General features: G+C 36.9%; 1 protein-coding gene across 1 annotated transcript in view; it reads left to right on the top strand.

Moving 5' to 3' along the window:
* Window positions 1–13,875, top strand: part of LOC150110632 (WD repeat-containing protein 47-like) — a 264,760-nt gene that overhangs the window by 195,949 nt on the left and 54,936 nt on the right. The window contains exon 7 of the mRNA XM_090403442.1: window positions 3,852–3,992. Coding sequence (XP_090259568.1) covers window positions 3,852–3,992 — 141 coding nt within the window. The remainder of the gene's footprint in view (window positions 1–3,851; window positions 3,993–13,875) is intronic.

A 13,875-nucleotide genomic window follows, 5' to 3' on the forward strand; every position in this document is an offset into this window, starting at 1 on the left:
TAACTTATTTAACCTTCTCACCCGTGGTATACATTTAGACATTGCATCCACTAAATATTTTTTCAAAATCCCCCAAGCTGCATTGATCTCTTTTCCAGCTAACTCCTCTAATTACTAAGTTTATAAAATACTAAAAATTTATAAACCTAGTTGTTTATAAATATTTTATAAACAACTAGGTATCCTTGTTTATTAGTTTTAGAAGGTGATATTTCATTTAATAAAACGTACACAATTTATACTATGTAACTGGAATATTTGGCCTGAACTATTCTTATAAAAAATGAACATTCTAATGAAGGTAGGACACTATATAAAGACTTACAAGAATTCAGTTTATCAATTTCAGTACATGAATATTTTTAGGAACATGTAATACAGTTGCTGAACACACAGTTGACTCTCACTAGCAAACTTGTAGAGTACTGACAAGACAGATGATGATGATGGAATGATTTCAACATCGCCAAAGATAGGGTGGACTTGTCAGATAGAATGTTAATGGAATAAGATAAGTCATTCTATAAATAATTGAAATTAGAACATGAGTGTGACTACAGTGAAGGATGGTTTCAAAAAGTTTAAAAAGCATCATGGAATTTTTATCCACTGTGTGTGTGATGAAATACTGTCCCAAAAACTGTCAAAAAGGTGCTAGTGAGTATATAGACAAATTTGTTGATGAGATTCTCAGACTGGAGTAAGTGTATAAATGCTGATGAAAAACTGCATTATATTGGCAGTGCATGCTGTGAAGAAGAGGATTCAGACAATATGAAGATAGAATTACTATCCTAAATGCAGTAGGCACACACAGATATATCATGCAAATAAAAAGGGCCAGATTACCATCATGATTATGGTAGAATGGTTTGAAAATTGTTTTGTGCCTGAAGCCCAAGCACACTGCACATCTGTAAACCTACTAAAAGATTGCAGAATTCTTCTCATTCTGAACAACCGTTCAGCTCATCCCCCAGAGCTGAATTCATATGTAAGAAAAATTGTTTATACAGTGTATTTATCACTGAACTGTAAAACCCTTATCCCATCCTCAGAGACCAAGGAATGTCATGCTGTGTGAAGGCTATCAACCACATTTCCTGAAATGTTTGGTATATTTAATGCTGGCAGGCCTGTTCTGACATTTAGCAAAGAATATAATGTGAAAATGCTTTGGCCATTTCTAGAAGAAGATATAAGCATCAATACTGTAGAAATGCATAAGTTATGACCTGTCTTGATGTTTGGTAATTCTCCTGATGACAATGTTGTAGTGGCTTGATAGAATTTAATGTATCAGAGAAGAAAGAAGTTGTTTAGTATGCAAAAAACAGGACCCTGTAAAGGGTATGGCAAGTAGGCTTAGTGAAGAAAATCTGGTCACGAGGATGAGCACTGGTGAAGGAACTCTGTACTGACTCTGAAATTATAGATACTGTTCTGAATCCTGATAAAAACAATAAAAGTCATGAAGATAATAGTGTTGAAAATGAAATAGATGTAAACTTACTCTTCACGAGTTGAATTGATAGGTGAACTAATCAAATAGAGAAACACACGCACATAACAGAACAAGAGCTGATGAATTTTCATTTGATGCATGAAAAATTACACAGGGAAAGATCAAACTTCACTTCAAGATATTCCATTCCCTTCAAGGATCCATGATGAATCTGCTAGGTATTTCAGATATCCGGGCAGCCTTCAACTTTTAGATGTTTGTGATTAGGTCTTGTGGTCTTAACTTGGGAGGTAGTGAAATGTGGAATTTTCTGTTAAAATGGGGTATATGTCGAACAACGAGACAGATGATATAACAAGCTTAGGAGGCAGCTTGAAGTAGTGCCATGGAATAAAAATCTGCAAGGGAAGGATGTTGACAGTGAAATTATGATCGCCTTGAATATCGTGGGATAGTCGAGGGTTATCTGGAGGAAATAATATGAAACAATATACCCAAGGTCTGGAGAGTAAATCAGATAGGGATTAGATGAATGAGTAGTAGCATTAAGCATATACTGCAAAAAAAAAAAAAAAAAAAATGTGGAGGATATATAAGGAGAAAGCGACCGACGAGCTCATGAACAGTGCAAATGGCAGGCAAGAAAAGTGACCAGCATGGTGAGCAAGGCAAAATCAGATTATGAGAAGAATTTAGCTAAGCAGGCCAAAAGGAAATTCCAAAGAGTTCTTTCATTATCTGACATGCAAGAGAAAGAATGACAATGGAAGGATGACTTTAATGAGTGCTTATGCTAGAGAGGTGACAGAGGTAGATGAAACAATTGAACTACTGAGTGACCACTTTGCAAGGGTATATCATCCAAGTTAGGATATTGCTATGGCAGAGGTGATGGAAACTGATATAAGAACAGAGGTTGATGAATCAAAGGTACTTAGAATATTGCAGAATCTTAATCCAAATACAACAATGAGATTAGATGGGTTATCAACTTTCGTTTTACAAGAATAGGCAATGACTTTCACTAGGTCATTTAAGTCTCAGCTATGGCAAAGTTCCAAGGGATGCAAAATAACTCTGTGCATAACAGAGGATCTTAGTCTATGGTATCAAATTATAGGCCAATCAGTATCTCAAGAGTGGTAGTAAAAGTACTGGAAAAGTTGGTCAGAAAGAGAATACAGGAATGGGTAAATAAGAATATGATATTCTATGAGGGTCAGCATGTTTTTGCGATGGGACTGGTCATTCATACCTTAGTAATTTACTAACTTTTTATAATAATACAGTGACAGCTGAGCTGAATAAAGGATATAGCTACACAATGATAATGATACTGCTGGAATTTTCAAAAGCTGGACAGGATACCACATGGAACTCTGTTATGCAAACTGGAACAAACAGGGATGGATAAAAACTGGTGATATGGATAAAAGGGTGGCTGATGGACAGATACCAAAAAGTAGTATATTGAGAAGTAGAATGCAGGAGAAAGCAGGTGACTAGTGGAGTGCCACAAGGCTCTGTGCTTGGGCCACTGAGTGTTTAATTTATACATAAAAGATATAGTTTTGAAGGATATTCAGTTGTTTGCTGATGATGCAAAGTTGAGTAGGGAGTAATAGTTAATCAAGGTGATAGTGATATAGAGAGCTTCTGTGTGTGTGTGTGCGCGCGCGCACGCATGCAATGATATGCGCCTGTTGGAGGTGCCCATCCAATAATAACAATCCTATAGATGAAATTTGTGAGATACTGCAAATGTCTAAGCCAGATGCTATACCTGAAATATTAAAAATTTTAAACTTCTGGACATAATGTTGTGGCAAACATGAATAGTTTATTAGGATTAGTGCTTCATTAGTGCTTCCATAGTGCAGGTAGAAGAACAACAGGATATACACTGCAATTGGAAAAGAACCTGGGTTCAATTTGCATAGTGATGGAAGGAATCTTTATATGGACGTTTTCAACTGAAGGTGAATTAGCCAACCTTATACAGAAATAGCAGATTTTTTTCCTTCCAGAAGTTTTTTTCCTACCTTCTGTAAAACAAGCAAACTGCTCGTTTTACAGGAAGTGGGAAAAAAAGAGAGCACACGCAATTAATCTATTATAGAAGGTAGTGCAGATGTCAGATTGTTTAGTGTGGATGCTGGATTGTGCAGTATAGTGTAAACAGCAAGTTGTTTGGAAATGTGTAGTGCAGAGTGGCCTCTCATGAGTCCTGGGACTGCACAGAGATATTGTGGAATAATACAGGTAATATATATATATATTTACATCTCTGGTCTTTAGTATGGTAATAAAAGAAATAAAAATAAAAAATCTTGAAAAAATAATTAAAGCGGAATGTAATCACTAAAATATTTCATGTTCTTGCTAGGACAAATATTATCTCTGTACACCTGGGGTGGTGCAATGTTTGTAAGCAGCTCATTAGATAAAACCATTCGGTTTTGGGACCTTCGTACGAGGGGCTGTGTTAATCTTATTCCTGCCCGTCCAGCTGGAAGTTCAGCACCAGGTAATATTATGCATATTTAATGTATCATTATCTAGCATAGGTAATCCTGAGACCATTAAAAGTGTTTATGGAAAACAAAATCTGAAAAGTTCTAAATTAAAAAGTATCCCTTTGTAGAAAGTTCTTAAAAATAGCATTGTAAAAAAGCAACATGTCTGTGAGAAAAAAAAAATTCTATTTTATATATATGTTACGGTTAGAGTGATAAATCCGGTTATTATTAATAATTACCAGTTAAAGTGAATAATTCCTAGAGGAGTCTGGTATATGTAATAAAAACATGTTTATAGGTTTTCATTCTCAATAGAAATTATAACAGGTTAGGTTAGTTTATAATGAAAAAAGTAAGGAAAGTACTTCTTTTGCACTCAATGAAATCAGAAATCATTATAAACTAACCTAACCTATGCTTTATCGGTTGGAAATCATTATAAACTAACCTAACCTTTATTGGTTAAGTTAGTTTAGGTTAGGTTAGTTTATAATGAAAAAAATAAGGAAAGTACTTCTTTTGCACTCAATGAAATCAGAAATCATTATAAACTAACCTGGATGTCGCATGTCGAACCAGAGTGTAGTCATAGTTTTTTGTGGACAGATTAATGGGGATGAAAGATAAATGTTGTTGTGAGCCAAGCTTAATGATTGCGGGCAGATAAATGGGGATTACAAATAAAATTTGTTTTGGGTAGATGAATGGGGATATTTGATAAATCAGAGAGGAACTGATCAGTGTTTTTCTCCATTGATAATGAAAGAGGTACAGCAATGACATTTATCTATTATCCGCATTCATCTACCCACAACAAATTTTATCCCCATTTATCTGCCCACAACAACATTTATCTTTCATCCCCATTAATCTCTCCACGAAAAACTACAACTGCACTCTGGTTCGACATGCGACATCTAGGTTAGTTTATAATAATTTCTGATTTCATTGAGTGCAAAAGAAGTACTTTCCTTACTTTTTTTCATTATAAACTAATCTAACCTAACCTAAGCTGTTATTCTATTGAGAATGAAACCTATATACAAAATCTATAAACCTGTTTTTATTACATTTACCAGACTCCTCTAGGAATTATTCACTTGAACCGGTTAAAGAGATTAATTCTCGTAAATTATTCACTTTAACCAGTAATTATTAATAATAGCAGGATTTATCACTTTAACCGTGACATATACAGTAAAACCCTCAAGTTACACGATAGGTAGGACCAACAAAAAGTGCATGAGTCAAATTCACATAACTCGGGATATAATTTTGCATGTAATTTATATATACAAACATACAAAATATTAGTTAATTGGGACCAAAGGTTTACAAAAACATGTATATTTTTTAAGAAATATAATCATAATTGTAGTTTTTTGTACATAAAAAAAGAAAGTTATTTCGATGTCAACGGTTTCATAAAATTTAATAGATTCATCTGATGGCATAATGTCTTTTTCTTGTCATGCAAAATGTCTTCATAGCAAGCCAATGATTTTTTTATTCCTTGCCTTGTGGCTACAATTTGTTCCTCGTTAGAATCTATGTCCTCCAAAATCTGTAAACCTTTCTTAATTAAGCTGAGACCCTCTGTTAATTTTGCAATTGTCGTGTGCTTTTCTGGTAGAAATAGATCTGAGGTTTCATTCTCTTCGGTAGCACTTTGCTCACACATCTCTATGAGCTCGTCGATTATAAGCTCCTTGTTATGCGAGTCTAACAGCTCACTGACATCACTGTTGACTTCTAAATCTAATTGCCTGGCAAGGTTGACAACTTCTTCTATTGCCTCAGCAACTTGATCAGTTTCTGGCAACATTTCTGTTTCGCATTTAAAAAAGGATGGACAAAGTTTTTTCCAGACACCATTCAAGATTTTTCGGAAATTTCACCCCAAGAATCTCCAATAATCCTTACAGCATCTAAAACATTAAACTGTTTCCAAAACTCTGTAACAGACAGTTGCTCATTTTCCTCGAAGCTTCATTCAGACTTGCAAATGAACGTCATGTGTAGTACGCTTTGAATATTTTAATAACTCCTTGGTCCATCGGTTGAAGTAAGCTGGTTGTATTTGGAGGCAAGAAACCAAGTTTTACACGTGGATCAAAATCTTTTAAAGTTGCAGGAGGGTGACCAGGTGTGTTATCATAATGAGTATAACATTAAACGGAATTTCTTTAATTGGCAATAAAGTTCAACTTCAAGTATGAAGTGGTGACCAAACCAGTCTTCAAAAATAGAAGCTGTCACCCAAGCTTTAGAATTTGACTTTCAAATCACTAGCAAGCCAGCTTTAGATTTTTTTTTAGAGCTCTTGGATTTTTGGAGTGATAAATTAAGAGAGGTTTTAACTTGCAATCACCAGCTGCATTTCCACCAAGCATTACTGTCGACCGGTCTTTGGAAGCCTTAAAGCCAGGAAACTTTTTTCTTCACATGCCATGAAAGTTCTCTTAGGCATATTTTTCCAGAACAAGCCTAAGAGATATATATTTCCTGAGACACTTATGGCGATGATAGCCATAAGTGTCTCAGGAAAAGAAGACGTAGCCTCTTTATCAGCGCTTGCCGCCTCTCCGCGATGTTGTGCCAGTTACAGCGATTTTTAAATTGGTTGAATCAACCATTACTGGCCACGAAATTTTCTTCTTTGGCCACTTCACCAGCTTCTACTTTTAGCCTCTAAAATATCAGCTTGCTTTGGCTACATATTGTCGTTTGATCAACTGGACAATTTTTTACTCTCAGTTGATTATTACACCATAATTTAAGCATCATTTCCATCTCCAATAATCCCATGCCGTTTACGAATTATGCTTGAATTCAATGATTGGACATTTTTCACAGCAGCGAGAATTCTTTCTTTATCTTTTATGATTGTTCTTACTGTGGATTCCTGTAGATCAAACTTCTTTGCTAGCTCACAAATTTTCATTCCACCTTCAAAATCCTTAATAATGTTGAGTTTTGTTTCCGTAGTCAATGTTTCTCTTTTCTTGCTAGCTGTAGAAGAATCGGACTTGCTCTTTTGGACAACACTGTTATTTTTTATGTGATAAAATTTTTATCAAGAACATAACATTAAAGAATCGCAAGTTTTGTAGACCATAAGAATCATGTATGAATGCAGACTGCGAGAAACATGTCAGTGCTTGTTCACAGCATGTGTGACACTGGCGAATGTGGCCAGCGCCAGAAAGATATGACTAGTGGTGAAAAATGAAGTGGGATGCCAATACGTACATATAAGAAACTGCGTAACTCCGGATTCACGTAACTCGGAGTATTACTGTAATTCTCGTGGAAAGGGCTAGACGTTGGTTATGCATTTTTTACTAAATGATTTAAGGAAATTACGTCAACTAGGATATACATTAAAATAAATTTTAATATACTTCAATATTTCGGTAATGTCACGTTGCCATTTTCAAGAAACTTAAGAACAAGACATGTGCACGCAGGCACAACAAACAGTAAGTGAGGAAGAAGCAGGAAGCTATTATTTCTCCTAAAGTCCTAATGGTGCCCACTAGTGGGCAATGTTGGTATTCTTGGGCGATGGGCTGAAAGTTTTCTGATGTAGGTTTCCCAAATTTGAGGCAGTCTCATGCAGCCAAATTTATTGAGGTTTGGATTGTAGGGCTGAAGCTGATTCCATGAAAAGCCTTTCATTTTTGTATTTACTACAGTGTATTATTGTGGCTTTCTTCCACCATATTCTATGGCAGGTATCCAGCGTGTGGTCAGCAAGACCAGAGTGGCTGTAATTGGTGAAACCGGATGTAGTCCTTGTGTTCTGAGATTCTGATATTGGCTGTACTTGCCTGTTTGGCCAAACTGGAACAGGTTACAGCTGCAAGGAACCTGGTATACACCAGGTAGGTCTGGGGGGGGGGGAGGTTGGTCTCTTTAGTAGAGTGGATAAGAGATGCCAATTTTTATATGGTCTGTAACAAGAAGTTAAGTCACGTTTTTTTAGGATTTTTGTAATTTTTTCCAAGGTGCCTCGGATATAGGGTATGGTGGTGGATTTAGAGTAATTCTTGTTGTGATGGGGGGAAGTTGTGGTGTGGTTTACTGGTTTCAATATTTTTTGGATTTTTTTTGGGGGGGGGGGGGTAATTAGCTGAGAAAGTGTTGAGAATATGGTTTAGTTCTGTGGTTAGGCATTGTCATTTGAATAGATAAGTTTAGCCCTGTTGTATAGTGTCATAATGACTCCATATTGTTGCAAGGAGGGATGGTTTTTTTGGGATTGTTGGTGAATGTATCTGCCTGTATGGGTGGGTTTTCTATAGACTGAAAAACACCAAGGTTCCATCTGGCTGGCGGGTGACTAGTGTGTGTCTAAGAAAGAAGGCAGTTGTTTTTACTTCTTCCAGGGTGAATTTGATTCTGGGGTGTTGGTTGTTTAAGTGTGTTAGGAAGGAGAGGAGTGCATCGGAGTCATGTGGCCAAATAGCAAACACATCATCAACATAGTGAAGCCAATGGTTGGTTTTTTGTGGGGCAGAGTTTAAGGCTTTCTCTTCAAAAGTCTCCATATAAAAGTTGGCCAAGGGTGGGGAGAGTGGAGAACCCTGTCCCCTCTATTTGTTTGTAGAATTTTCCTTGCCAAACAAAATAGCCTGAGTTCATTGTGAACTGAAATAGGGTTGTAATATCGGGAGGAAATTTAGCTTGGATTATTAGCTCTAAGGATTCTTTGAGTGGGACATTTGTAAATAAGGAGGAGACATCAAAACATTATGTCAGTGTGTTTGAGTGTAAGGTTTTCTATGCTGGCTTTGAAGCGGGCTGAGTTTTTTATGTGTGAAAGTGTGTTGCCAGTATAGTGTGAGAGAGCTTTGGACAAACGTTTAGCTAGTTTGTATGTGGGGGAAAATGTGCCATTACATCCCATAGTGGATGGCATTGATATGGGGGGTGGGGGGATATGGAGTTAAATGGTTTTAATTTGTTAGTGATTTCCACAGGCCAAGAAGTGACTTCATAAGGAGCCTGTGGAGTTTTCTAATTTGTGAGTTGGTGGGATTGTACTCAATAGGGAGGTTAGTAGCCCGATCTAACAGGATTACACAGGTAAGCTGAAAGCGCTTTAGATCAGGCTACTTACCTCCCTATCGAGTACAATCCCACCAACTCACAAATTAGAAAAGTCCACAGGCTCCTTAAGAAGGTCACTTCTTGGCATGTGGAAATCACTAACAAATTAAAACCATTTAACTCCATACCCCCCCCCCTTATTTATGGACTCCCAAAAATACATAAGGAAAATGTGCCATTACATCCCATAGTGGATTGCATTGATTCCCCCACATACAAACTAGCTAAACATTTGTCCAAAGCTCTCTCTCACATTATACTGGCAAACACACCTGCACACATAAAAAACTCAGCCCACTTCAAAGCCAGCATAGAAAACCTTACACTCAAACACACTGACATAATGGTCAGTTTTGATGTCTCCTCCTTGTTTACAAATGTCCCACTCAAAGAATCCCTACAGCTAATCCAAGCTAAATTTCTTAACGATATTACAGCCCTATTTGAGTTCACAATGAACTCAGGCTATTTTGTTTGGCAAGGAAAATTCTACAAACAAATATAAGGGACAGCCATGGGTTCTCCACTCTCCCCACCCTTGGCCAACTTTTATGTAGAGACTTTTGAAGAGAAAGCCTTAAACTCTGCCCCACAAAAACCAACCATTTGGCTTCACTATGTTGATGATGTGTTCGCTATTTGGCCACATGGCTCCAATGCACTCCTCTCCTTCCTAACACACTTAAATAACCAACACCCCAGAATCAAATTCACCCTGGAAGAAGAAAAAAACAACTGCCTTCCTTTCTTAGACACACTAGTCACCCGCCAGCCTGATGGAACCTTGGTTTTCTCAGTCTATAGAAAACCCACCCATACAGGCAGATACATTCACCAACAATCCCACCACCCCTCCTTGCAACAATATGAAGTCATTACACAACAGGGCTAAACTTATCTGTTCAAATGACAATGCCCTAACCACAGAACTAAACCACATTCTCAACACTTTCTCAGCCAATGGCTACCCCCCAAAAAAAATCCAAAAAATATTGAAACCAGTAACCCCCCCCACATACACACACTCAAAAAGGATTACTCTAAATCCATCACCATACCCTATATCTGAGGCACCTCGGAAAAAATTACAAAAATCCTAAAGAAACGTGACTTAACTTCTTGTTACAGACCATATAAAAAATTGGCATCCCTTATCCACTATACTAAAGAGACCCCCCCCCCAAGACCTACCTGGTGTATACCAGGTCCTCTGCAGCTGTCAGCTGTCCTACTTTGGCCAAACTGGCAGGACAGCCAATATCAGAATCTCAGAACACAAGTACTACATCCGGTTTCACCAATACAGCCACTCTGGTCTTGCTGACCACACGCTGGATACCTGCCATAGAATATGGTGGAAGAAAGCCACAATAATACACTGTAGTAAATACAAATATGAAAGGCTTTTCATGGAATCAGCTTCAGCCCTACAATCCAAACCTCAACAAATTTGGCTGCATGAGACTGCCTCAAATTTGGGAAGCCTACATCAGAAGACCTTCAGCCCATCGCCCAAGAATACCAACATTCCCCACTAGGGGGCACCATTAGGACTTGAGGAGAAATAATAGCTTCTTGCTTCTTCCTCACTTACTGTTTATTGTTCCTGCGTGCACGTCTTGTTGTTAAGTTTCTTGAAAATGGCAACATGACTTTGTAATTTCCTTAAATCATTTAGTAAAAAAAAAATATTATAAAAAAATTTATTCCTTTTTTTTTATTTTTTTTTTTACTTTGTTGGATTTTAAATTCCATTTGAAGTTTATGGGTTGGATAAATGCATGGCTAGAAAGAAAAAAATGCCCTTGAACAGAATGGAGTTATTATTATTTTAATAACAAACCTGCATGTAGTGAGACTTATCACAGAAGGACTCTCCCAACCAGTAACATAACTACCACAGCCCACCTTAGATTCGTTCATACTCCTAGCATTTGTAGCACAATTGTGTACTTTGATATGGGTCATATACTGTGATAAAACAACTTCCTCATGATAGAAACAATTGTTTAATCTTTGCAACAACTGCAGTGTTCACTCAGAACCTCAGGCACCTCTGCTGATCATCATCCCCTCAATCCTGATTCTCATCCTCCTGGACTACAGTTCCACCAATAGAGTGCACAGCCCTACACCTCTGCACTCCAGAGTGCAACATCAATTATTAACATTAAAATGTTAATCTCACTCATTCATCCAAATAAAAGTATTTAAATCTTCCTGAAGAGACTTGACATTACTATTGCTTCTTATAACCCAACTTCTTTACAGCAGCTTTTGGCATATGACCTTTCTTGACTGTTCCCTCACACCATACACAACTTGCCAATAGAATTCAAACAGACTACTATCCATCTCTATCTTTTCCAAATTTTACTCTACTAGTCATGTGGCAGAGTCTGCCTTTACAATGTTTCAAAAATATTACTATATATGCCAGCCTGGTTGGCCGAGTGGTTAGTGTATCCGCTCTCCAGCCAAAAGGCTGCGGGTTCGAATCCTGCCGTGGGCATGGATGTTTGTGATTATCTGCGAAAATACTAGTGGTGGTGGTGGTTGGCAGAAGATGGTGATGATGTAGATGTTGAACATAGTAGTAGTTGGTGGATTGAGTGATGGAGATGGAAAGTTGTGGAGTAGGTGCCCTCCTTCGATGAGTCTTTGGACTCCCTGGAGGTGCTATGTAATAATAATAATAATAATAATACGAGAGTCCCTTCTTTAGCATTCTCATCACTTCTCAAAAAAAAAACACAGCAGGTTATTTTACAAATTGATACTGACAGGCATATAGAATCCTACGTCAGTTATCTCAATCCTGTATTCTGCTCTTAACAATCTCTAATCTTAACTGCAAATCTACTGATCTATAATTGGGAACATTTGTCAGAGCATTACTTTCTGGCAATATTTTGTCCTCTTTCTACTTCTTCAGGACTCATCTAATCGCAAGGCTCGGTAAACATCTATTATTATTATTACATGACACCTCCAGGGAGTCCAAACACTCATCGAGGGAGGACACCTACTCTACAACTCTCTGTCTCCACTACTCCACCAACTGCAACTGACGAATGTAGTTGCAGTTCTACACCAAAGCCATCTACCACCGACCACAACTACTAGTATTTTCACGATCGTAAACATCCATGCCCACGGCAGGATTCGAACCCGCAGCCTTTTGGCTGGAGAGCGGATACGCTAGCCACTCTGCCAACCAGGCCGAGTGGTTAGCATATCTAGGCCAAGGGCGCAGTCACTTGGTAAGAATAAAGAAGATAAATATCAGAAAGGTGTCAAAATGTTCTTGAGGCCATTGAAAAAGCTTAGAAATGAAGAAAAGAGTACTGTAAATGGAATCAAAGATGATAAATGACATGAAAACTGAAGATTCTGGTTGTCTGAAGGATTTACTTTGAAAGTCTGTTAAATGAAACAAGCAGTGACAGAGCAGTAATAAAAAATACAAGAGAAATGCAAACAAAAATGCATATGAATCCTCTAAGTAGTAGAAAAAAAAAATCAAAACTTGAAATGTGGAAAAGCCACTGATATTTGACCAGAAATGCTCAATCATTGAAATGTAAAAGTAGTACAGTGACTTCACTACATAATTCAGAAAGCCTGTCAGTAGGTCAGATTCTGGATCATAGTACCCATCTTTATAAAAAAAAAGAAATGAAACTGGATGTGAGTAATAATCACTGCTGAGTATTCTCAGTAAGATTTATGCAAGTATATTTAAGAAAAATTGATTATAATGAATAGAAGGAAAGCCTACAGAAAAACAAGTTTGGTTCAGACTAAATTGAGGTTGCCATGATCATATTTTCACTTTAAGACAAATAATTGAAAAATCATGGGAATATAATGAGGATCTGTATTTAAACTGTGTAGGTCTGGAAAAGGCATATGACAAGGTGCCAAGAGAAAAGCTGTTTAAAATGATAATTATATGGTGTAAATGGGATGTTATATTGGGTAATACACAGTCTATATTTAAGTTGTAAGTCAACAGTTAGAATTGAATGACTTAAGAAAAGATGGTTTGATATTAAATCAGGTGTGAGACAAGGGTACACATTATTTTCATTGTTATTTATCATTTGTATGGATCATATTATGAAAGAAAGCGATACTAAACCAGATATCAGAATTGGAGATGTTAATCCCAGCTCTTTATATCATGCAGATATTGTTATACTTCTAAGTAAATCCAGTACAGTTTGCAGGATTTCATGACTAAATTGAATAACTGCCACAATAAATTTATATGTAAATCAGCAATAAAAAGACTAATACAATGAAATCATGCAGAAACATTGAAAATATCAACTGCATCCTGAATGCAGAACATAAAGTCTATTTAGGCACAATTTTTATTGAAGATGGCAAATTAATTACCAAAATAGACAACAGAACTTGTAAAGTTGTATGGTAGGAATTCAGCTGAATAAATTTTATATGGAATAAGAAATAAATTAATCATAACATTAAACTAGCTGTGTACAAGACAGTGTTCTAACCAATTTTAACTTATGAATCTGAGAGCTAGATTACAAGTAAAGCACTTGAACAAAGACTGGAGACCACAGACATGAGAGTTCTGAGAAAGATCAGTGGAGTAAACAAATGGCATCAATGACAGTATTGTATTACAAGATCTTTTAGGATGTTAGGAAGCACTCGACATTGTTAACATTCAAGAATGTATTAGCAGAGTTAATCACCCAACCGGCCAAAACGTATGTATACGTCCAGGTTACCATGGATGCA

This window comes from Typopeltis vanoorti, chromosome 1 (genome assembly GCF_054136105.1).
Source record: "Typopeltis vanoorti isolate ZY-2024b chromosome 1, IOZ_Tvanoo_1.0, whole genome shotgun sequence".
NCBI classification, from domain to species: domain Eukaryota; kingdom Metazoa; phylum Arthropoda; class Arachnida; order Uropygi; family Thelyphonidae; genus Typopeltis; species Typopeltis vanoorti.